We start from the raw sequence: 26,799 nt of genomic DNA on the forward strand, positions 1-26,799 counted from the left end.
TGGAATTTGAATTCAATTAATAAATTAGTCAAAAAAATCTGGAGTGAAACCTAGTCTCCGTAATGGTGACCATGAAACTATCATTGATTGTTTTAGAGACCCATCTGATTCACTAATGTCCTTTAGGGAAGGAAATCTGCCATCTTTACCTGGTCTGGTCTGGACTGTATTTGATTATAGACCCACAGCAACGTGGTTGACTCTTAATTGCTTTCAAAAGGCAGTTAAGAATGAGCAACAAATACTGGCATTGCCAGCAATGGCCCACATTCCGGGAAAGAATAAATAATAAAAAAAATTCTTAAAGCAGCGAAAGAGACCTGTAATCCAGCATTTAAACAGGAGGAGAATGATTCAGTTGTTTGATTGACTGAGACGTTCTTTACTGACCGGGACAATAAAAGACCCACAGCTATGAAAGATAATAGAGTTCCGGAGATAAAACCAGAGTGTGGTTGCTCGCAAACTATGTTTAAAAGTCAACAGCCTGTTGACAATTAAATGTCTGTCTCTAAAGAAAAACAAAACAACATAATGAAACCACATGAGAAGAAGAGTTGAGACAGAGGATTTTGTCTTGACTTACAGCTTACACCTGATGGAATTCGAACATCACAGGGATTGTCAGCAAGTGACAGTGTGGGTTCTTGACCAGGTTACCCAGGCTGAACCAACTGTGCCACCTTTTAATCAAGGATATTGGGCATGTGCAATGTGAGACTGCGACCCATAATGGAAGGCGAGGCTATGAGTATTAAAGCAAATTCTCATTCATTTGAGAGAGAGAAATTGGAAGATCCATACAAGACAGACTTTGGATCTTAATTGTCACATGCAATTGGCGGTAACAAGTTAATTTGTGTTAGAGTATGGATGTGGATTGTGTCATGGTGAAATGTGACAAAAAGGGAGAGAATATCACCTGTGCTGTGTGTCGTAGGTTGGCTATTAAAATTCGGAGGAAGCTATAAGTTGTTGAATTTTGGATAGTGTTGTAGAAAAATCACCTCAGTGATTATTTTTCATCTTTGGAAGGAGCTGTTACAAATATGACGTTTGAAAGATTGTTGTGTTTTTGGGACTGTCTCTTTAGGTTAGAGACAGTAAAATGGAGGACTGAAGGGGTCATGTGGCTGTTCTGAATTCTGCTTGACGACAAGCCTGGGTAACTTTGTTCTTAAAGATTAAAGGGGATCCAGTTTGTTTTACTCAGAAGGTGGTCGACAATGGCAAGAGCATCTGTGTTGACTGTGGGTAGACTGTTAATTTTCCCAACACAGGAATAAACTGAGCCCAAAACACTTCAGTGCATGAATGTGATCTTCCTGTAACTGTAATGTAAATAAATGTACCATGGCTTCTTAAAATAAGGAGGAATTCAGTAAGAAAAGGATGACTTTGATGCTAAAAATATTAAAACAGAGTCTAATGGGGAGGTGTTAGGAATGTCAGGTTTGAAAAATGGTTATATTTTAAACTGTCTACTTAATTCCAAGAAAGAATGGAGTTGGGGGTCTAAAGGATAATTAATTAGCATTTCTACCTAGATACAAGGCCCATGTGATTCATGTTACCATGTAGCTGGGCTTTGAGAGGCGGTGAGAGAGAGGGAGAGCGAGAGAGAAGGCACAGAGGTAGAAACAGTCCTGCACCTGAAGCAGAGAAAATGCTGTCTTCATTATTCATCTGGCAGATTGCAGGTGGGAACTTGTGCTCAGATTGAGGAGACAAAGTTCATGAGGATTTAAATGAAGCTAGAAGATTCGCCTAGCTTTTGTTAGAGGGAGTAATCTCCAGGGTAACCCTCACCGCAGTAGTCAGTTCGTGGATTAGCAGTTACCCGGCTAGGAAAGGAAAAAGGAGGCAGGCCAGTGGGAATGGAGAATAGCTTTGAACTAGGAGAATAAAGTATCTACTTAAGGGACAGAGTAAAGTAAAAACATTAGGATTTTCAGTCATTTTAAAAGTTAGATGGAGACATCTTTGCTGTAGTCTAGAGTATAAGCTGCCTACCGAATAGTGTTTAGATATTGTTACTTAAAATCTATTTGTTACAGTAAAAGTCTTAAAACTTGAAATCTTGTTTTGTGACCCTTCCAGTCAGTCACTAGAAATTTAAAAATATTTTTGCAAGTTATTTGTTTCACCAGGGATCTTAATAACACTCTACCTTCCTTCATCTGTAAACTTGAGGTCATCCAAAACTCTGCCAGTCAACTTGCACTAAGTCCTTGTTCACTGACCTACGTTGGCTCCTGGTTCAGCAACACCTCGATTTTAAAATTCTTACCCTTACCTTTTAGTTGCTTTATGGTTTCATCTCTCCCTATCTCTGTTACCTCCTCTAGCCCTTCAAACCTCAGATCTCTGCACTCCTCCAATTCTGGCCTCGTGCATCGACTGTGCTTCATCACTCCATCATTGGCAGTCGTGTGTTCAGCTGCCAAGGCCCCGCGTTCTGGAATCCACTACCTAAGCCTCTTCCTTCTCCTTCAAATCACTCCTAAAAAAAAAAATCCTTTTTTTAACCAAGCCTTTCTATAATTTTTTTTATTCATACTTGGGCCGTGGGTGTCACTGGCAAGGTCAGCATTTGTTGCCCATCCCTAATTGCCCTTGGAGAGCAGTTAAGAGTCAAATACATAGCAGCAGTTCTGGAGTCACATGTAGGCCAGACCAGGTAAGGATGGTAGATTTCCTTCCCTAAAGCGACATTAGTGAACCGGAGAGGGGGGGTTTTAATCATTGTCAAAGTCACCATTACTAGGACTAGCTTTCTTCTTAACCCCAGATTTATTAATTAATTGAATTTAAATTCCACCAGCTGCCATAGTGCTATTTGAGCCTGTGCCCCCCAAGAGCATTAGCCTAGACCTCTAGATTAGTAGTGACATTATCACTACGCCATCGCCTCCCCTAACCTCTCTTTGAGTGGCTCTTTGTCAACTGTTGTTTGTCAGTGCTCCTGTGAAGGGCCTCAGGATATCTTTACTACTTTAAAGGCGCTATATAAATGCAAGTTGTTGAACTGAAAATAATGAGCATGCAATTCTCCAGCAAATAAATTCCATACAAAGGAGCACCAATTCCAAGTATCCAGTTATCTTTCTGCAATTTTTGGGTGTTTTAGGTCAATAACGTTCCTTCAGTGAAGCCAGATGCAGGATCCATAATGTTCCCGGGGCTGTTGAAACAATTGAGTTTTTTTTTACAGCTCAACATCACCACCATCAGGATCGCAGCGGTACTTCAACCAGCCAATGATTCAAATTAAACCAGACATCAAGGATAAATATCTTCAGTCATAAACTTGCTTTGCTGGCAACGCAGGAATAACTGATGCCAAAATACTTCAGTGCATGAATGTGATCTTCCTGAAAGTGTAATGTAATTAAATATAAAGCGGCTTCATAAAATAAGGAGTAATTCAGTAAGAAAAGGGCAGCTTTGATGCTAATTGATTTAAAACAGATATAATCATGAACTTGCTGCTGGCTCTCATCCCTCTATAGTGTCACAAACGGAGACAGCACATTTCTATAGAACTCTCTTCTTGCAGTGGCTAACGGACAGAAAGAGAGAGTCATAGGGAAACAGCTGCTTTTTTAGACTCAAGGGAAGTATACAGTGGCATTCCCCGTATGTGTGTAATTTGGACCAGTTTGCTCTTTTATACATATAGTCGTTTTGTAGTATGGCTGAAAAAAGAGGCAAGTCGAAGCTTTTCATCTTGTACTCATCAGGACACTTTGCAAGAATACCAGTAGTAAAGAGAGCAAAAATTTGTACTGAATGAGAAGAGAGTGCTGATTGGTTGGCAAACGGCCTGGTTTAAATTTCAAACAATGTTTAGAAGTTAACTGTCAGTCACCATCACTGGTGCGTTATGCATGGCAAATTCTCTACCAATCAGAGTCCACTTGTGAACCAATCAGTAGTCTCTTCTCATATAGTATTAATTGTTGTTTTTTTCCTTATATTGGTAATCTTGCAAAGTGTCCTGATGATTGCAAGACAAAATGCTTCAACATGGCCCTTTTTTCAGCAATACATATATAGTTATGAGGAAGTGCTTTCAAAGGTACAATTTCTACTGTTTCTTTTTCTGGCTGGATTTTAAAAACTGGGAAAATTGCCCCGGCTGCCGCAAAACAGACAATTTCACATTTCACCAAGTGGGATGAAGACAGGCACTCAACCCCCTGGGGAACATGAAAGACCCCACCCCCTGTTGATGCGCACCACCTCAAGACTTTTCAAATGTTTCTGTTGCGAGACAACAAAATGCAATTGCCTGTTCTGAAACAATAACTGCAGCACACATGACCTAACAGAATTTCGCTGGAAAATACAACCAGTGAGGCACTTCAAAGGCCCCATCGCAAACAGGAGGGGGAGGAAAAAAGACAAATGTTGTACTGAACACAGGTTGATTGAAGCTGTGTGCTCTCTCTCTCTCTCTCTTTCTCTCTTGGAAGTACTGTGCCCGGTTTGCAAAGTGACCATCCTGAGAAGGAAAACCGAGATCTTTTCAAAAAACGTGGAAATCTTCTCCATACAACTACACCCAGGAAGACAGCTGAACAAAATGGCCGCAACACTGAATCACTACATTGAGACCAGTCAAGGGACAGCTAACCATATACCTCTTTGTTTTATATTTCATGAACTTTAAGTAAAATCCTATAAGCCTATCCTTTTACTCTAGCAGCTGTATTTGTGCCTTTGTGTGTGTGTGGGCCCAGACAAACATGTGTGACGTACTGAAGAGAGGGACTGTCAGAAAGAAACTCCAATCAATGTGCAGTTGACCACCCTCGGATGACTGTATGTATTTTGCTTGATCATATTTCAGGAAAAATAATTGTAAGCAGTTCAGAACAGAGTCTTACCTTTCATCCATTCTGTTCCGAGGGTTGGCCGCACTATATACAATCTTTCTCCACTGATCTCTATTCTCCGCTGCCCTCACTTCCTTTCCCATAGAAAGGCCAGCCCACGTTCTGATATTATCCATTCATGTCATCTTAGGTCTTCCTTGCTCATATTTTCCCAAGGTGTTTGCCTTGCACTTCCTTTTTTTTCTAAGCACGCCCATCCTGTTCACATCACGTGTCCAAAATATGTGATCTTCCTAGATACCACTGCCTCAAACAAGCTCCTCTTGACACCGGCTTTCTCGACCACCCACTCGTTTGTCCGCTCATAGCAGAGTAGAGGATTTTACTGCATGATTTTTGGATATCTGGATTAATTCAATGAAATTTGACATTTAACTTATTGCTTTGCGCGTATTCCGCTATTCCTGTAATTCCCGTGGCTGAATCAGAATAAAAGAGTAAAATCTCCTACAATATGATCATTAGGTAAGATGAAGTAGAGGAGGAGGGGGCTTGTGTGGAGTGGGGGGCAGCTGTGCCTGGCTCTGTGCCACACATTCTGTGTAACTCTACATAATGCTGAATAATTCAGTGTACATCTGACTCTAGTGTTTCAAGAACCTTATTGATTATGATCGATAGAACAGCCAATTGTAAATAAAATGCTTCTCTGACAAGAATTAAAGAGACCGAGGGAAGGAGAGTCATCGGGAAGGGTCTCATGCAGAGGGAGCACCATCACTGTCACAAAAGTTCCCCTGTCACTCCAAGGACTTTTATGATGATAAAACGATGTATAGAGGATGTGAAGTACCTCAGGAATAGTTATGCAGAGGGAGTCTGCGATAGTATTGCAACTATGCATGCCCGCTAACGATTGCATGAACCTGCCATATACTCGACCTCGAAACTGTATTGATGTCTGACCATCTGTAGCTGTGTTGAAATCAATGGCTAGATCCTGACACAGCTAACAATATAGTCAGAGCTTGGTGAGCAGTGTGGAGAGTGAACTTTCTACCAGAGGGATACATGTGCCAATGTTCACAGGCATTGATGTAGGCTAGCGCTTTCCGCTCTACAGTAGAGTACTTACATTCAGCTCCTGACAGCCAGTGTGACGTGTGAGTGATTGGTTGTTTGCTTCCTTCAGTGGACTGTGAGAGTACAGCTCCAATCACATCTGATGCGACATATGTTTCCACATGTGGGTTAAAATGCAGAAGGGCTGGCCGAGGTGTTATCTTTACCTTTAACGTGTCAAACTCTTGTTTGATGTGCGATTGTTCATTCCCGTTGCGCATCCTTATGAAGTAGCTTTCAAAAAGAGTCTGCAATCTCTGCGCATTTAGGAATGCGTTTGTGATCAAAGTTGGTAGCGCTGAGGAACGATGCCAACTCTTTGACATTAGAAGGGGGTTGGAGGCGTATAAATATCTTTGACGTTGTGTGTAGGGGCTTTACTCTAACTGCTGTCGCCTGTCAATCTTGTTAAAATGTCCATTTGTCCTTATTGAGCATCAAGTTGCGTTCAAGTCAAGTGAGCGCCATTGATAACCATTGATCGTGCTTCACCTGATCCCTTCCAAGGACAACAACGTCATCAAGTAGGTTGAGCGTTCCCTCAACATCTGACAAGATTGAAGAAACTATTTTCTGGAATGCTCCAGGTGCTGAACTTTAGTCCACAGGACATTCTGCGGTACTGAAACATACCTTTGTGAGTAACAAAATCTGTAAGACATCGGCTTTGTCCTGTCAGTGGTACCTGAAGATATCTCCGTTGCATATTGAGCTTTATGAAGGCTGTGGGGTCATGGAATGATGCCAATAGTTTTTAGATTGTAGGAAGTGAATACTTGTCTGGAATGATTGCTTTGTTGACTACCTTAAGGTCGGCACATAATTCACCATTTTTGTGTCACGCACTGACTGGGTTCGGTATCCATGCCGATAAGTCAATTCACTCAATTGGATCATCTACTTGAAGTCATTTCAGCTCCTGTGATACTTCAGCATTGACTACAAATGGCAACTACCTCAAATTTTGCGAAACTGGTAGAACTGACACATTGACACAAGGAATATGACAATGTCCCTTAATCTCCCTAAACCCCATAAATAATGAATGCTAGCATTGAACATAGTCAATGTCAACAGTCACGTTAATGTGGGCTCTGTTGAAGTCTGCAAGTTTGAAGCCAAGCTTAACATAAAGACTTTCAGCCTTTAGCTTTGTAGAACATGAACCTGTCTAGGATGCTGTTTTTGTAGCACACCGGAACTCTGATTGTTCCCGAAACTGGAATAATAAAGTCATGGTAAGCTTGAAGAATGTCTGAGGCAGGAGTGAGAGGATGTTACGAAAAATAACAATGGCAGAGTTTGTCGCACAGTATAGATGCTTTTGCTCCAATATCGATAAGCAAAAACTGAAATGACAATGAAATGCCTGCAATCTGAGCAATTCTTAAGATGACCTGGTGCTTTACTGCCAGTGATGATATGCCATACCTCACTTCCAGGGAGAGACTTGCTCCATGTGTTGAATCAATGAAGTCCCCTTCAACAAGCTGAACATGTTTTGCAAAGTGATTCCATTTTAAGCATGAGTTACACTTTTTCCCTTGAACTGGACATGGTGCAGTGAATTGGTGAGTACCTCCACAATTTGGGCACATTTTTGAAGGTGTCTGCCCATGACTCTGGCATCTCTGGCGGAGTGCATCTCTTTTGATCATCACACTTTTCTTTGGCCTGAAGCATTTTTTGAGAGCACTTACCACCATATCAAACATTGACTTGTCTTCTGTGAGCTGCTTGAACATTCACTGGCCTTCTGCTCTGAGGCATTCGATGAATATTGCCACCTTGCTACATCTGGACTGTTCATCCCCAGAGTGAGCAAGTAGGTCTTGAACCTTGAAATCCATCAATCCCATGGCATGGGTAGGTCCAATGGTGAAGAAAGGAGAGGTGCGGAACCTGTAAATTTAAACTATTCTCCATCCTCATTTCCAATTATTGTTTTATGTCTCGGAGACATGCAGAGATGACACCATTTACCTGTCTGAACAGGAGCTTTATTCAAGTGCTTTTTAAAATGCCTGATCTTGCATGCTTCCAGGTTGCTGCTTATTGCTTTCAGTTTAGCTTCTCTTTCTCTCTGCAATCATACCCAGGCTTGAATAACAGTACACAGGACAGAGAAGAGCCAACAGCATAAGATGTGTGAAAAGTTCTAGAAAGTGCTTATAAATGGGTGACGTCTGCAGTTAAAGTTGAGTTCCAGTATGATTACCGCATGTGTGATGTTACTGTGTAGCAAAGTTAAGAAAATAAAACGTTGGCTCTTGGTCTGTGTTTGGCTTCTCCAGCAGTACTAGTACACTGTAGAATTAGAAACTTTTAACATTTGGCAAAGTCTAGCCATAAAGCATTTGGCATTTAATCCTGGTCATCGTGCTGTCTGTGAACTGCCTTCTCCTGGTCCAATCCTCTGCTCCTCGGACTGCTGAGTACTGCTCAGCCTCCTCCAAAGCCTTATAAAAATTTAGCTTTTCATTCAACTCTTCTGTTCCACCATTAATCCTTCATAAGCATCCCTGTAAAATGCTCAGAGATATTTTTCTGGTGGGGAGTGCTATCTGAATGCAGTTGTTGTGATAGAACCGTGTAATGGATGAGCTATCCTTGATGTAGCTCCGTGAAGACTCAATGGTCCAGTTCAAGACCAGGGAGCATCCCAATAGGGAGCCATCATTCCTTATGACCTTACATGCATATTATCTGGTAAAGTGGAAGTGTGTTGGATAGAACAGACTCTTGTTCCTGTAATTATATTTACGCTAATGAAATGCTGTTTTTAATGTTCAGTTAGGGTACTCAGGAATCTACATGCAAACTGAATGTTGTTTTCATCTGGAGGGAAACAAATTCAGTCTTGTGGCTGGACTCCATGTGGGCTCCAGACAGCCTTCATCAGAGAGCCTCGGTCCCAGAGTACTTCAAGAGTTGAGGAGCTCAGTAAACTGGGGTTTGGGCCATCTGCTCCAGCTTGGACAGTTTCAATTTAAGAAGGATGGAAACTAACAACAGAATCTGCTTCAGAGCACCAATTCACACAGAAAAAGGCAGTTTGCTCTGTGAAGGAGCACTCATCTAATCAACACTAACAAATTTCCCCATGACCTTGCTCATTGAGTTTGGTATAACTATAAGAACAGTGATCTTATGCCAAGTAATATGATAAGGAACATTGATTGGTGCACATTGTGGGGTGTACTTGAGTCCGGCAATAATGGAATAGGGTTTGTAGGAGATTCCATTGGAGAATGAAGCAATAGAGTCAATCACAGAGTTGATGAGCTAACTCCCGAGCAAGACACAAATTAATACAGCAGACACGATGCTAATGCCAGGTTTCACAGGGAGGAAGATTGTTGGTCGGGAATCTCTTTTTTCTCAGCCTTCTTTATGGGGAACTTCTGGTATTGTCTGATATTCTGCCTTATCTCATTTGCATTTTTTTCAGTCCTGCTGTAGTGGGAGGTTGAATGCTGGCTATATCTAATTACCCTTTAACTTGTAACCCACTCCTCTGTCCTTTTTAGAAAAATTCATTTGCAGGATGTGGGCGTCGCTGGCTAGGCCAGCATTTAAAAGTCAACCACATTGCTGTGGAGCTGGAAACACCTGTAGGCCAGGCCAGGTAAGGACATTAGTGAACCAGATAGGTTTTTCATGGTCATCATTAGATTTTGTTTTAATTCTAGATTTTTATTGAATTCAAATTCCACCATCTGCCGTGGTAGGATTTGAACCCAGGTCTCCAGAGCATTACCCTGGGTCTCTGGATTATTAGCCCATTGACAATACTACTAGGCTACTGCCCTATTGTGGAAGAGAGATTGATAACTGCTAATTGTGGGAGATTGATAGCTTGCGAGATCTCATCCAGGGTTTCCTGGCCTGTTGGAACAGTGTGCTAGCACACTTAGCTCTTCCAATACACCAAATATCTAAATGAGCAAGTATTGGTTCTCTAAGCTGTATGGTTATGGGCCTTATAGTCTAGCAGTATTTTGAAAGGATCTGTGAGCACTGGAAGTGGGGTCCTCGATTCTGGGAACATTGTCGACGGCCAGCGCAAGAGCAATGAGAAGAAGGAGGGAGAATCGGGGCCTGCGCTGTTTCGCGCATCACCGTGAAAGAGCACAGAAATTTCCCCGAGGCACAAAGATGCCTCAGGGAGACTGAGTTCAGTCATAAAGATGGAAAAAAATAAAATTATTCAGACGTCCCCTCCTGTGGCATAGCTGGGACATGTTTATGAATTTTCATAAAAAGTTTTATTTAATTAATAAACCCTTCATGGAATCTCATCCCGCCCGTGGATGAGGTTCCATGAAAAATACGAAGGCCGCCTGGGCTCTTCGCCTGCCCCGCGCCAACCTTAATGTTGGATGGGAAGCCCTGACAGTTACTTTAATTACTTCATTAATGGCCTTAACAGGCCTTTAACAGTTCGGCGGGTGCGCAGCCAACTCCAGTGCTCGCCCGCCGAATGGAAGATCAGAATGACGTGCGGTGACTCCTCTATCGTGCCTCGCAAACTGAGGAGTGCAGCGGACATCCCTTCCTGATGTTCCCAAGTTTGGCCTTTGCAGCCCCAGCAACTGTGACATGACCGAGTCCAGAGGATCGTCATCTGACTCGGACTCAGCAAATTTCTGGCCTCCAGTGCCGGACATCTGGGGAGTCACTGCTGCCACCAGCTGTGGATCAGACCGTGCAATGTGCTCACCAGATTGTGATCCCGAGGCTACAATAAAGCTAGATCCCACCGAGGTGTGGGTCTCTGTGCTGGTGGAGGGTGTGGGTGAGCGCTGTGATGGGATTTCAGGGAGGGTGCCTCCAGATTACTCTTCAGAGGTTTCTTTGGGACTTGATTGGAGGCTCTGGGTTGTGGACTCCATCAGCTGTTTCCCAGATGTGCCTGCGGAAGCAAAGGGAGATAATTAGTGCATGGCAGTGGCCTGTGAAACAGGACGATCACTCACTTGGTAGAGCAGCGCCGACCTCACCGTCAGCACAGGAGTGATCCAGATCGTGGCTGGCCAGCTGGATGGCTCTGTTTTCAAAGTCCGTGAGGACCTTGATTTCAGGCATTCGGCCACTGGTCTGCAACCTCTCTCACTTGTTGTGAGCCAGTTTGTCCTGCATGGATAGAAATGGAGAAAGCTGGAGAAAGATGGATGCCTGCCGGGCCAGACGATAGATGTGCCTGGCCTGTGCGGGTGGTGAGTGGTCCCACGGACGGGCTGAGGACAATGAAGGTGTGTGGGAGAGAGTGAATGGTGACGTCCCTTGAACTGGCAGTGAGGGCCCTGTGGATGTGGGTTTGTGAGTGTGTGAGTTGAGAGTGATGGGAAGAGTGACTTACCCTGGTGGAACAGAGGAGATCATTCATCCTCTTTAGGTGGCTGTCCTCTTCTGGAGGGCGTTGGTACTGCCGCCGCCTCCCAAGCTGAGTTGATGATGTTGCTGCCCATCCTACGGCCAGAGCAGGGGTAGAGGACATCATGGTGGATCTCCAATGTGCCCAAAGAGCGTCATTGAACCTGGAGGCTGCAGTCCTTTTGCCTTTCAGGGCCAGGACTTCAGTGCAGCAGTCATGGGGCTGGAAGCACTGAGGGATGTGTGCGCGCGGGTGGACTTTAAACATGGCGCCCGGCGTGATGAAGTGGCGAGGTGATGGCGGGTGAATGAGCTGCCGCACTTAGTGCAAATCTGGGGCAATTCTGCCCAGGGAGGCCGTGAGGGAGAGGGAGCGAGGCTACGAGGGAGAGGGAGTCTGCGATTCGAGAGAAAGAGTTAAGTTGAACCAGGTAGGAAGGCAAATGCTAAAGGAGAAGAGAGGGTTTGTTCAGCTTCATTTGGTTCAACGTTTTTGGTGGCTTTTTCCCACAACACAGAGGCAAATCCAATTTTGTCTGCACGGATCACGAATAGAATCCAACAGGCAAATGAGACGAGGGTTACTGCCACTGAGCCAAAGGTCATGATCGCCTTTAGAGAGACTGACACGTGAGCCCTGAAATTCCACTAATATAACTGGGTGGTGGGGGGGGCAATAAAATAAAAGCAAAATGCCACGGATGCTGAAAATCTGCATAAAAAACAGAAAGTGCTGGAAAAACTCAGCAGGTCCAGCAGCAGCTGCGGAGAGACAAACAGAGTTAATGTTATGAGTCGAAAATGACTCATCCGAGGAACAGCCAGATTGGACTCGAAACGTTAACTCTGTTTCTCTCTCCACAGATGCTGACGGACCTGCTGAGTTTTTCCAGCACTTTCTGTTTTTCGTTTTAATACAAATGGCTAATGCGTTCGTCCGAAATTCTTCCTTCCGCTTCTTTCGATAGAAACGAGTTATCTTCAGCACAAGTCAGGTATCTCAAAAAGAGTGACCCTCATCCATAACGGGACGTAATCTATCCCAAACTGATCCGCTTGCCCTTTTCTCTACGAACTTGCTCGGTACATGTAGTATTTGCTCTTTTATCCATTGATACACTGCACAACTTTAAGCAGAATAATGGCATGGATTTCTAGGCTTTATTCCCAGTTATAATAACTTTATTTTCTAATTCAGCAAAAGAATAGCCATACCGCAGAACTGGAGGCTTCCATTATTGCTTTGAAAAAACACAAATATTTGGAAAAAGCAAGTAATTGTTGGTTAATGAGAAACTTGGTTGTAGCCAATAACTTTTCCATATAAACTGATCTCAAAATAATAGTTTTAAACAAAGGAATATTCAGCTACCTGGGAACCAGGAAAATTTGAAGCCTCTAAGGTAATGAATTCCTCACAAATGAATGCGTGGAGTCTCTAGCTTAAGGCTGCATATGTTCAGGAGTTACTGTGTGGGAAAAAAAAATGTAGTGGATGCTATCTAATGGAATCAGTGTTAATTGGGTATTTTCATGCTGAGCAGTTTCATTTAATCAGAAAGATTTGTATTTATGTGTTACCACATCTCAAAATGTTTCACACACTGTGAATTGCTTCAGGTGCAGTGACTGTGTAAGAGACAAATACTGTCTCTGCATATACTGAGATCCTAAAGAGTAATGAATGACTTGCATTTTTGTCATGCTTTTTTTATGACCCTAGGGCACCCCAAAGTGCTTTACAGTCAATGAAATACTTTGGAAGTGTAGTCACTGTTGTAATGAGAAAATGCAATGAGGGAAATGATCAGTTAATTTAGGGGAGTCTAGGACTGGGGAGCATAATCTAAAAATTAAAACCAGATCTTTCAGGACTGAAAAAAACTTATCACAAAAGATGGGTAGAAATTTGGAAACTTCCTGCACAAACAGAAATTGATGCCAGATTAATATCAATGCAAGATCAATTGTTAAAATTCGATCTGAGGCACCAAAATATGGGTTGTGACTGCCTGGTTAAAATCTTTCAGCTTTGTGCATATGTAATGAAAACACATTAGCTGTGACCTCACCAGACCGCAGACGGCTCATTTAGGGTGATGGTTTTTAGTGTATAGAATGTGCGTCAGTTATTTAGGGAGGGGGAAAATAACGTATGTTGCTAGCTTATGCCTGTTGTTTTCTTGTGCCAATTTAAATACAGTGGTTTCTAGGAAATTAACACTTTCCTTGTGTGATGTGGCTTTAGGTTTAATGGGGGGTGTTGATTAGTGAGGATATTGATGAATTCTTCTAATTCTGCTTCTGTTTGAATCCAAAGACCCCGTATGCCAATACAAATACAGAAGGTAATGTTGCTATGTGATGTTACCTAATAAAGGAGTTAGTGAGAATGAAGAAGGAGTCCCTAAAAACCAAAAGTAGCACTCGAAGAAAGCTTAAGAAGACCCATTGAGAAAATAATTATTTTGACCGCTGCCCTACAACCATGGCAGCATAAAGATCATGTGTATGATTGAAGGCCAGCATTAGACTATAGAAGGTAGGGTTGCCAACTGTGGTAAGTATATTCCTGGAGGTTTCATCACATGACTTTCCCCCGTGTTCCAGCATTAATCAGCCAACACATCCACCCTTGTGATGCACTGCCTTCCTATGCCAATTGGAAAGCAAAAAGACTCATTACCCAATTGGATGATGCTTGACTGTCAGCTAATCAGCCTTTCTCCCCGCCTGATTTTCAATATTTTTATACCTGGTAAAGAGAAATGTTCAAAGAAAATGACAAAAACAAAAATCTTTTTTAATGTCCTGTTGATTTTTCTCCAGGGTTGCACACAACAGTGTCCTGGAGATTGATCTTCAATTCCTCGAGACTCCCAGGCCAATTCTGGAGGGTTGATGACCCTAACAGAAAGGATCCCATTGTGGTGGTGGTAATGGTGGTGGGAGGGAGATGTTGGGCTGAGATCATGGTGTGGACCCCAAAGATGGAATTTTGTTTTTTACTTGTGAAACTCTTTACAAAGGGTTCATAACCATGATAATTCTTGAGAGGGGATCCTGATTCACACTAGAGCTGGAACCAAGATTAGGTTTCTTGGCGGTTTATGGCTGACAAGCTCTAGAGATGTGAGGGAGACCCCTGACATCATATTAATTAGATGCCCTTCTCCTGACCCTCTGGTAGGGTCAGTGGGCACATTGGTTAGGATCCTGGCACGTGCCAGGATTTCAGCCTGTTTGAATTTCGAGGGCAAAATCGTCAAGTTTCCAGGAACGACCAGGAATTAAAACACTCCTTGCTGTGCCTGAGCAATCACCATCACAGGCACATGGATAATAAAAGGCACTCTAATACCCCACAATTCACAATGCACATCTATATTAATCTAATGCTAACTCCACCATCCGACACCATCGAGTGGTTGGCCTCTGGGATCACAATTCATCATCTGTTGCCCTTCTATATCTTATTCCCATCTTGTATGGATGTGGTGCGAGTGTCAATTTGTATTCACCTTGTAGGTTTGGAGAAGACGTTTTGTCGGGCCAGTAAAACTCAAAATTCTGAAGGAGGGAAGTGAAAAACAGGAAGAGCTCCATTCTGGCCAGTTTTTCTCCCGGGCATGCTCGTAGACCTAGAAAATTCAATGTCACACATTAATGAGTTGTGATGAAAAATAAGTCTAGCTTGAATCAATCTGGAATGGTTTAAGTGTTAAGGCTAGATGGCCAATCAAGTTGTCAGCAGATAATAAAACACGATGCAGTATATACCTTAGGCATTAATCCATTCATAGCCACAACCTCAGCATCCTGTTTGATTCAGAGTTAAGCTTCATACCCCATATCCTCTACATCACTAAGCACACCTACCTCCACCTTTGTAGCAACAACCGTCTCCAGCCCTGTCTCAGCTCACCCACAACTGAAAACCTCATTCATGCCTTTGCTACCCCTTGACTATCTCAATGCTCTCATGATTGCTGTCATGTTGTGATAATGATATAAAGGCACCAATCACTTATAAAGGATTGGATAAACATGCTTTGGGTTCATTTATTAAGCCTAGGCACAAATACACAGATATATATGAATATAAAGCTTGAAGACATCAGAGCTGTGTGTGTGTGTGTGTGCTCTGCTGAAAGCAAAAGCGAAGCTAAAACTGGATGGCATGACACACTTCCTTTCTAGTGATGCCATGCTGCAATCCCTTAAAGGCATATTACCGCATCCCCCTTTCTCTTTAAAGATATTTCCCCCTTCCAAAGAAGGATAACTACTTACAATACAAGTTTATGTTTAGTTCATTACTTAAGTGTATAGAACAGATGAATCTATGAGTCTCTAAAGCGTAGATGTAATCTACTGGTACACCCAGATCTTGTAATGGTAACCTCATCCGGAGGTGTCTTTAATTGCTCCAGTGATCTGTGGGATTGTCATTTTAGGATATTGTTCCTGGTTGCATTTTGGTTCTTGTCCTTGATGCAGTAGAATTGTACAGTGGTTGAGGAGCTGGAATGCATCTGATCTGTCCTCGGTTACGACTCACAATTGCACCTTTGTGTAATGACTTGGTTCTGAACAAATGCTTGCTGCCTCAGCTGCCATGTACCTTCTGTGGGATCCTGGATGCAGACTTGTCCCAACTATAAGCTTGGCAATTCTTCACCTGCATTTTTATCGTGCAGATTGGTCATCTTCTCTTGCAGTTTTAAAAGATGCTCTCTAGTTTCAGAGAGTAGAATGGGTAAGAGTAGGTAAATTGGTACACACTGATCTGCCAAACATGAACCCTGCTGGTGGTGGAATAGTTGCACTTAAAGGTGTCGCTCTCAGGTATAACATTGCAATGTGTAGATCTTGCTTGGACATTTGAGAATTAGGTATTTCAATTATCTGTTTAGCTAGGCTATTAGATCTAGGGTAATGAGAAGAAGTAGTGTGATCAATATTCCACTTCTCATACATATCCTGAAATGTCTTACCAGTAAATTGCGACCGTTATCTGTAACGATCTTTCTAGGCACACCAAATAAACTGAAAATAGCATTTAGAGTGTGTGCGAGAGTTGTGCTTAACATATTGTGCAATTGCTGAATAATGGGGTTCTTGTTAAAGCAGTCGACGATGACAATGAAGTCAGTGCCATGGACATGAAAGAGGTTGGATGCGATTTTGAACCAAGGTTGGGTGGGAACTTCATGTGGAATCAGTGGTTCTTTGCGTTAACTTGGCATATGTTCTTGAGTTGCCTTGCACTTTTTGATGACGACTTCAATGCCATTGTTCATACCCAGCCAATAGACTGTCTCTCTTGCGAGTCTTCGCATTCGATCTATGCCCAAATGTGAGTGATGAAGTTGTCAAAGAATATCAAGCCTTATGATGACCAGCCCACCTTTAAACATGACTCCCCGGGAGATGCCTAGCTCATCCCAGTAAGGCCATAATGGTCTCACGTTTCGTGGACACGCTGAATTGAATCAGACCTTCCTCCAATGATAGTTTTCCACAGTTTCTGTAGTGTGGAATCTTTCGCCATTTCTTCTTGTAGCTGCTGGCATTCGTATTGTGCAAAATGTGTCAGATCAATTTGGAGAAGATCTTCCAGTTCAATGTCAATGAAGTTAACTTGCAGATCTGAGGATTTATCTTCTCTTTCCACTGGGTCAGGCAATCTGCTAAGTGTATCCGATGTGACCATCAAGTTACCTGGCTTGTACCTAACCTCACAGTCGTAACTTTGAATCTTTATCAAGGGATGTTCTAATCTTGGTTGTGCACTGGTCAATGGACAGACCAGCTTTCTCCTGCAGCTCCCTTGAAACTGACAATTTTCTCGAAACATTCTGGATATTTTGATGTTCAGTCATGAACTGAGGTGATAGGAAAAGTTTCTGAGGTTGATCTGTCATGTGAAGCTTGATTAATTCCATTGATTGTCACTACTGTGAGGTCAAGGCATGCCGGTAGACCTGCGATCGCTGGGCTTTTAGTCTCCACGAATGTAGAATACCTGTGAAACCCAAGAGGATTGATTGATTGTACTTGTGCTCCAGGACTATGGATCCTGTACACAGAATTAGTGAACTGTTGTACGCTGAGAGTTCCGCAGTAGTAGGTTTCGCCATGACCTTCCATGTCTGTGGATACATGCTTTTAGAATCTGCAGAGGTAGGATGTTGGCACTTGCCCCTGTGTCAATCTTGGCCAATAACGTATAGTTCCCAATTTTCTAAGGGCAGATAATTTGAATCTTGGAAAACACTTTGGATGGTGAGACGGTGTTTATATTTTGCACAAGATTGATGTGGTGTGAAACCTGCGTCCACCGCTTTTTGTCTCATCGTGTACATCATCGTCATTTTCTGGTTTATCAGTCACCTCGTATACATGCTTCTGAGGGGATACCGGATGGTCATTCTCATTGTTTGGAGGTATCCATTGTGTATGGTCTGTTTGGATCAGTGCATGGCTCTTTGTAGCTGCATCAACTTTTGTTCTAATGCACTGCCGCTGCCAATGATTCTTTCTGCCTGGCAGGATTGCTGGAAAGCTGGGCATTTCCAGGGTGCACGCAGAAGGCCACATCTTCCACAGGTCTTGCCAGGTTTGGTGTTTTAGTAAGTACATTAACAATGGGGGTTGTACTTAGGATGTACAAGCTTCATTGACCTGCGAGGGTTGCTTCGTACTTATTTCCATCCTTGAGTAGCTCTTCGGTGCTATACATTTTGGGCTTGTCCAGCAGATCTTTCTGGAATGCTTCCATGGGAGTGGATGCGATCACCAACTCAACAATTCTGTCTGCTAGTTCTGCATCTGAGAAATCACAGCACGTACCCTTTACACTGTGTCTGCCGATGAAGTGGTAATGGATTCTGTAGACTGTTGTTGAAATGACATGAACTCTAGTCAATGAATACGGAAGTTTAACCTGATTCTGAACCGGTCTTCCAATGTAGTCCGTATCTTTTGGGGACCCTTTAGCTCTTCTTCTGTTAATCCCCACATGTTCAGCCTGTGTAGACCTTCATTCCCAATTGCTAGGTAAATTTTTATGGCTTGCCTGTCTGGTTCAGACACACCGGATTCAAGAAACCATGGCTCTATACGTTGTTTAAAAATTTTGAATTTGGTTAGTCGGCCTTTTACATCCCAATTTGAACCGGGGAATCTTGTGGACGTTTTGAATCTTGCTGCCAGGCTGAGCACCTTGTTGTTTCGAAGGAACCACTGCTGCAAACCATGTCATGTTGTGATAATAATATAAAGGCACCAATCGCTCATAAGGGATTGGGTAAACATGTTGTGAGTTCATTTATTAAGTCTAGCCACATGTGCACAGATATACATGGATACAAAGCTTGAAGACATCAGAGCTGCAGAGCTGTGTGCGCGCGCTCTGCTGAAAGAAAAGTGAAGCTAGATATGAATCGCATGACACACTTCCTTTCTAGTGATGTCATGCTGCAATCCCTTAAAGGCATACTACAACGGTTGGCCTCCAGCAACAGCAAAAACTTGCATTTATATCATGTCTTTAAAAAGGTTAAAATGCCCTTACTTCACAGGATTGTTGTCAGACAGAATTTGATGGGAACTACACAAGATGGTACTTGGGCAACTGATCAAAAGTTTGTTCAAAGATGTAGGTTTTCAGGATCCTCTAAAAGGAGGAGAAAGATGTGGAGAGGAGGAGGTGGTCAGGGAGAGAATTACAGAGTTTACGGGTCTAGGCATCTGGATGCCCAGCTTCCAGCAATGGGGTGAAGGAAGTGGGAATGCGCGAGAGATCAGATTGGAAGAACATGGAGATCTCAGAGGGACGTAAGTTTGGTGGAGGTCACAGGGATGGGTAGGGGGTGAGCCAGTGGAGGGATTTGAAAACAAGGATGAGAATGTTAAAATTGTTGGACTGGGAGCCAAAGTCAATCGCTTATCAGAGAGGGTGATGGGTGAATGGGGCTTGGTGCAAGTCAGGAAATGGCAGTAGAGTTTTGGATAATTTCTGAGATTTCCACAAGAAAGGAGGAGGAAACTCAGGGACTCATGGTTAGCAGAGGTCCACACACTCTGCCTCTATCGTAAGAAAGAATACAATGTAAAAGGATTCTGTTCCTGTTTCTTGACAGGAGTAACATTAAATTAGTTGATTGCAAATAAGGATGCTGGCAACCTAAATAATCTACTCACCCACTGAAAATGGAATAAATGCATCTGGCTTAAAGAATTCCCCATTTTCATTCAGGAAGTTCTCTGGATTAAATTGTCCTGGGTCCTTCCATTGCGTCTCCTCAGACAAAATGGATTGCATGTTTATTAAGATAATGGTTCCCTAGAGAAAACAGAACAATATACCTGAAAAAGGGTTATGCTCATAATCTCTTCGAATGACAAGGAGGGATACTGTACCTGAGAAGAGGGAATATTTACAATATTGATTGTATAGGACCAGGGAGGGAGGTCAGGTGGTCAACAGTTTAGAAGGAATGGAGTCAAGAAATCCTAGGTGTTTGGTAGTATAGAATTTTAGTATCGCTGAAAAAAAGAAAGAGACATACTATCAAAGTTTTCCACCTTGTATTCATCAGGACAGATGCAAGAATGCCAAATTTCAAAGGGAAAAACAATGCATGAGAAAAGGGTGCTGATTGGTTGGCAAGTTGACTCTGATTGGTCGAGGCGGTGTCATGGAGGATGCACCAGGGACCTACTGTTTTCTGCGCTTTGGTTTAATTAAAAAAAAGGCACATTGCTTGGACACGTTCTGTGTATGAATATATGTAGCTTCCAGCAAATGTAAGTGAGCTACATTGCGAGCTCGGCTGATAATCTTAAATTGGTCGCTGGTGTAATTCTTGGTAACACTCTGGATTGTTCAGCAAGTGCTGTCTAATCGCGGAATCACTTTTAACATTTGAAATTATGTTCTATGTTTTGCAATAGCAGACTGGTTGAGTATGGTCAGTACTGTGCAATCCCAAATTGAGTGAAAAATTGAGCCAAAAATTGAGTTACCTTTTTGATTGTGTATCCCCTGAAGTTTGTATCCTGTGTTGTTGCGTGGCCTGCTGCAAGCGGTACTACATTTGCATATCTTTGAGTCTCGTGAATAACAGCGTTGACATATGGCATGTTGGGTGCATCTCCCATGGATGGGGCACGAGACCAGCCAATCACCTTGTCGATCTCCTTCTGACACCTTTCTGTAAAGCAAAGGCGAACAATCTAAATGAATGACAGCTGAAGTCTGGTCCACAACCTGCTTTTAAAATTGATCATTACGTGTTCTGGCAAGTTATTTAACAAAATTGAAATTCTCTTTATGGTTTTGTTAAGGCCAGATCCTCAGGAAAGTTGGGATTGCTAGAGCAGAGAAGGTTACGGGAGACACGAGGATCTGTGTCGAGGCCTTAACTGTTCAATGTATTTGTGAACGACCGAGGTGACGGGTGTTATGACACAGCTGATGGTAAGTGCTGAGCTGCTCAAATCCCAGGGGGCAACTTGAAACAACTGCCACAACTGTTTTGTAATTTGTGTTTTTATTTTGAGATGTATGTCTTGAATTCAGTAGTAATAAGCCCATCAAGTCTTAGAGGTTTTTTTTTACAAAATTAAATTAAACATTTATTAATAAAAGAAATGATTTTAAGCACATACATAAGTTTACAAATTACTACTATAATAACTTCTAAGTCCCCTACTTAATCTGACTCCCAGTTACACCTCCGTTTAGGCAACAGTGAAACAAGATGGATTTCGACAGACCCAGGCAAAGCACACAATAAAAACAGAATTACCTGGAAAAACTCAGCAGGTCTGGCAGCATTGGTGGAGAAGAAATCAGTTAACGTTTCGAGTCTTCATGACCCTTCGGCAGAACTGAGTATAGTTAGGAGAAAGGTGAAATATAAGCTGGTCTAAGGTGGGGGGGGCGGGGGGAGAGAGAAGTTGAGGGTGGGATGATTGTGGAGATAAGCAAGCAGTGATAGGAGCAGATAATCAAAAGATGTCACAGACAAAAGGATCAAAGAGGTGTTGAAGGTGGTGATATTGTCTAAGAAAAGTGCTAATTAAGAATGGAAGGCAGGATACTCAAGGTACAGCTCTAGTGGGGGTGGGGTGGAAAGACTAACAAAGTTTTAGTTTTAGATTTAAAAATAATGGAAATAGGTGGGAAAAGAAGAATCTATATAAATTATTGAAAAAAAAGGGAGGGGGAGAAACGGGGTAGGGATGGGGGGAGGGGGAGTTTAAGATCTAAAGTTGTTGAATTCAATATTCAGCCCGGAAGGCTGTAAAGTGCCTAGTCGGAAGATGAGGTGCAGTTCCTCCAGTTTGCGTTGGGCTTCACTGGAACAATGCAGCAAGCCAAGGACAGACATGTGGGCAAGAGAACAGGGTGGAGTGTTAAAATGGCAAGCGACAGGGAGGTTTGGGTCTTTCTTGTGGACAGACCGCAGGTGTTCTGCAAAGCGGTCGCCCAGTTTGCGTTTGGTCTCTCCAATGTAGAGGAGACCGCATTGGGAGCAACGAATGCAGTAGACTAAGTTAGGGGAAATGCAAGTGAAATGCTGCATCACTTGAAAGGAGTGTTTGGGCCCTTGGACGGTGAGGAGAGAGGAAGTGAAGGGGCAGGTGTTGCATCTTCTGCGTGGGCATGGGGAGGTGCCATAGGTGGGGGTTGAGGAGTAGGGGGTGATGGAGGAGTGGACCAGGGTGTCCCGGAGGGAACGATCCCTACGGAATGCAGTCAGGGGGGGTGAAGGGAAGATGTGTTTGGTGGTGGCATCATGCTGGAGTTGGCGGAAATGGCGGAGGATGATCCTTTGAATGCGGAGGCCTGTGGGGTGATAAGTGAGGACAAGGGGGACCCTATCATGTTTCTGGGAAGGAGGAGAAGGCATGAGGGCGGATGCGCGGGATATGGGCCGGACACGGTTGAGGGCCCTGTCAACGACCGTGGGTGGAAAACCTCTGTTAAGGAAGAAGGAGGACATGTCAGAGGAGCTGTTTTTGAAGGTAGCGTCATCAGAACAGATGCGACGGAGGCGAAGGAACTGAGAGAATGGGATGGAGTCCTTACAGGAAGCGGGGTGTGAGGAGCTGTAGTCGAGGTAGCTGTGGGAGTCGGTAGGCTTGTAATGGATATTGGTGGACAGTCTATCATCAGAAATTGAGACAGAGAGGTCAAGGAAGGGAAGAGAAGTGTCAGAGATGGACCATGTGAAAATGATGGAGGGGTGGAGATTGGAAGCAAAATTAATAAATTTTTCCAGGTCCCGACGAGAGCATGAAGCAGCACCGAAGTAATCATCGATGTACCGGAGAAAGAGTTGTGGGAGGGGGCCGGAATAGGACTGGAACAAGGAATGTTCCACATACCCCATAAAGAGACAGGCATAGCTGGGGCCCATGCGGGTACCCATAGCCACACCTTTTATTTGGAGGAAGTGAGAGGAGTTAAAGGAGAAATTGTTCAGTGTGAGAACAAGTTCAGCCAGACGGAGGAGAGTAGTGGTGGATGGGGATTGTTCGGGCCTCTGTTCAAGGAAGAAGCTAAGGGCCTCACAGCTCCTCACACCCCGCTTCCTGTAAGGACTCCATCCCATTCTCTCAGTTCCTTCGCCTCCGTCGCATCTGTTCTGATGACGCTACCTTCAAAAACAGCTCCTCTGACATGTCCCCCTTCTTCCTTAACAGAGGTTTTCCACCCACGGTCGTTGACAGGGCCCTCAACCGTGTCCGGCCCATATCCTGCGCATCCGCCCTCACGCCTTCTCCTCCTTCCCAGAAACATGATAGGGTCCCCCTTGTCCTCACTTATCACCCCACCAGCCTCCGCATTCAAAGGATCATCCTCCGCCATTTCCGCCAACTCCAGCATGATGCCACCACCAAACACATCTTCCCTTCACCCCCCCTGACGGCATTCCGTAGGGATCGTTCCCTCCGGGACACCCTGGTCCACTCCTCCATCACCCCCTACTCCTCAAACTCCACCTATGGCACCTCCCCATGCCCACGCAGAAGATGCAACACCTGCCCCTTCACTTCCTCTCTCCTCACCGTCCAAGGGCCCAACACTCCTGTCAAGTGAAGCAGCATTTCACTTGCATTTCCCCTAACTTAGTCTACTGCATTCGTTGCTCCCAATGCGGTCTCCTCTACATTGGAGAGACCAAACGCAAACTGGGCGACCGCTTTGCAGAACACCTGCGGTCTGTCCACAAGAAAGACCCAAACCTCCCTGTCGCTTGCCATTTTAACACTCCACCCTGTTCTCTTGCCCACATGTCTGTCCTTGGCTTGCTGCATTGTTCCAGTGAAGCCCAACGCAAACTGGAGGAACTGCACCTCATCTTCCGACTAGGCACTTTACAGCCTTCTGGGCTGAATATTGAATTCAACAACTTTAGATCTTAAACTCCCCCTCCCCCCATCCCTACCCCGTTTCTCCCCCCTCCCTTTTTTTTCAATAATTTATATAGATTCTTCTTTTCCCACCTATTTCCATTATTTTTAAATCTAAAACTAAAACTTTGTTAGTTTTTCCACCCCACCCCCACTAGAGCTGTACCTTGAGTATCCTGCCTTCCATTCTTAATTAGCACTTTTCTTAGACAATATCACCACCTTCAACACCTCTTTGATCCTTTTGTCTGTGACATCTTTTGATTATCTGCTCCTATCACTGCTTGCTTATCCCCACAATCACCCCACCCTCAACTTCTCTCTCCCCCCGCCCCCCCACCTTAGACCAGCTTATATTTCACCTTTCTCCTAACTATACTTCAGTTCTGCCGAAGGGTCATGAAGACTCGAAACGTTAACTGATTTCTTCTCCACTGATGTTGCCAGACCTGCTGAGTTTTTCCAGGTAATTCTGTTTTTGTTTTGAATTTCCAGCATCCGCAGTAGCTTTTAGCTTTTTGTTTTTATCAAAGCACACAATACCCTGGACAGTGATATTCAGAGTGAGTTTTCGTAGCTTCGGTTCCTGTAGACAGAAACTTGATGCATAGAGGCTGGAGGCTTTTCACACTTGTTAGATCTTAGAATGCCTTCTCCTTACACATAACTTCACCTCCTTTATAGAGGGTTCTCCCTTTTTAATGTAAATTCCATTGTTCCAATATGTCTTTGCAACTTTACTTTTTCCATAATATAAATCTTTCATGGCACTCATATTATCAGTAATCATTGGGAAAAATAAACACACTGTTTGGCTTAGCTTCATATGGCTAGGTGTAACATCTCTTTGAAATTCACTAACCTAATTTATCAGAAAATGCAAATTTTCTTTACACCTCACATTCTAATACTTCAACCATGTTTATCTATTTAGTATTTCAAATTTAGCTTCTCTTTTGATAACTCAAAAGCTCCAGACTAGCCATCTGCAATTCAATTAAAACCTACACACAGAGAGAAACTAATCCAAATCCCACTGTTAACCTGCCTTTACAATAAATCACAATAATATAAAAATGATTACATTTTCATGACATGGGATAGAAAGCCACATATCGAAATTTGCTGGTGACACAAAGATAGGCAATACGACAAACAGTGCAAAAGGAAGCGCCAAATTATAAAGAGATCTTGATAAATTCGGTGAATGGCCAAAACTATGGCAAATGTTGGCAAATGTGAGATTACTAGATTTTTGTTCACCCAGGGTATTAAGGGAGATGGGGCGAGTTAGGTCACAGGTCAGCCATGACCTCAATGAAGCATCCAGCATGGACTCAGGCCGAATGGCCTCCTTCTGTGCTGTAATCACTCTTTGAGTTTATGAATGGAAAAACAGAGGCGAGGGGCTAAATGGTCTCCTCCTATTATTATATTCCTCAAGAATCAACTTTATAGATTCCCTGGTAATAGTTTGTTCAGAGGCAGGTACTCCCTTTATCCTGACCCAACAAAGTGACAACAGTAATTTTTCAAAACAGCAACCTCGGCATTCTCAGTCCCAAAGCCAGGCATTTTTGGACCCACCCCCTGCTCCCAACACCCGAGCGAGATTACCAGTTTACTGCTCGTATGGATTGTGAATTCAAGTTTACCAGCAATTAGACTGATGGCACCCAAACTGATAAGGACCCTTAACAGCCAGCAGGAGAAAGATGACTTTCCTCATTCAGCATATCTTAGCGGTGACCAGGTAACATCATTGAGAACTTGCATGCATTCTGCCCACCTAACAAGCCTTCACAGCAGCAATCATTGGATAAAAATCTAACACATAAGGAGATATTAGGGCAGATGACCAAAAGCTTGGTCATAGAGGTAGGTTTTAAGGCGAGTCTTGAAGGATAAGAGAGAGGCTGAGTCGTTTAGGGAGGGAATTCCAGAGCCTGTAGTATAAGGGCGTTTGGCGTAGCAAGGATTAATGTGGGACTGGAGAGCAGTACCACCAACAGTAGGATAGACAGTCACTCGTGGACTCAGTACAGTAGTTGTCTAGCAGAAGCCAGCACGGAGTTAGTACCTGGTCAGGGCTAGACCTTGGAGATGTATATTGTTATGTGTTATCAATAAACACTTAGGCCAGAATTATATGTCCCACATGGTGGGTGTGCACCCGACCCGAATGGGCATGAAGTCGCGCGAGGTAACGTTGGGTGAGCGTCCCGACGCCATCGCGCAATATTTCGCTCGGCGGGTGCGCGCAAAAGTCGGGGGCGGGTGCCGGCCAACAATTACGCGGGAAATTAAGCTCATTAACGGCCCAATTGTCAGCGACTTTTCGTGGCCCGTGCAACCTTACGGTTGGCGGACGGGCCAATCGGCCAGGCGGGCTTCACATTTTTGATGAAGCCTCATCCGAGGGCAGAACGAAATCTCCGTTAGGATGTAAAATGAAAAGAAATACCTGGGGACTGTTTTTTTTAAACGAGGTATGCTTTTCAGGTGATCTATTGGGCCGCATGAGCATTTTCGGCAGCATTTTCGTGCTCTCTTTTATTTTTTGGCAGCCGTCCGCCTTCGGGGAGCTCAGTGGAGGAGCTCACCGGCACCGGCGGTGACGTCGGCGCCTGCCCTCTTCCCGCCGGCAATGCTGAGCCTTTCTCCGGGCGTGTTTCACGCCGGCTGCCCGTTAATTGGCCAGTCAGCATGAAATCGTGATTGGTGAGGGGTGGGGGGGTGGTGATGGCATTTCGCATCCGCTTCTGGGCCCGCCCGACCCACGTTAAGATTCAAGCCTTAATGTTCAACCACGCGAGCCTCCAGACCTCTCAGTGAGACACCAGACAAAGCCTTCCAACGAAACCGGGGATCTAAATAGCTGAAGGCACAGCGCACCAACGGTGGATCGATCAAAATCGGGATTGCACAAGAGACCAGAGCTGAGAGGTGCAGAGATCTTGAAGACTCGTAGGGTTGGAGAAGATAACACAAATTGGGAGTTGGAGGCCGTGGAGGGATTTGAAAACAA

General features: G+C 43.8%; 1 protein-coding gene across 1 annotated transcript in view; it reads right to left on the reverse strand.

Moving 5' to 3' along the window:
- Window positions 1-12,499: 12,499 nt before the first annotated feature.
- LOC144669329 (cytochrome P450 2J2-like) overlaps window positions 12,500-26,799 on the reverse strand; it is a 40,979-nt gene continuing 26,679 nt past the window's right edge. Inside the window, exons 7-9 of the mRNA XM_078531692.1 lie at window positions 20,373-20,560; window positions 19,548-19,689; window positions 12,500-14,980 (exon numbers count right to left, since the gene is read on the reverse strand). Coding sequence (XP_078387818.1) covers window positions 14,781-14,980; window positions 19,548-19,689; window positions 20,373-20,560 — 530 coding nt within the window. The 3' untranslated portion in view covers window positions 12,500-14,780. The remainder of the gene's footprint in view (window positions 14,981-19,547; window positions 19,690-20,372; window positions 20,561-26,799) is intronic.

Source organism: Cetorhinus maximus, chromosome 29, assembly GCF_964194155.1.
Source record: "Cetorhinus maximus chromosome 29, sCetMax3.hap1.1, whole genome shotgun sequence".
Lineage (NCBI taxonomy): Eukaryota > Metazoa > Chordata > Chondrichthyes > Lamniformes > Cetorhinidae > Cetorhinus > Cetorhinus maximus.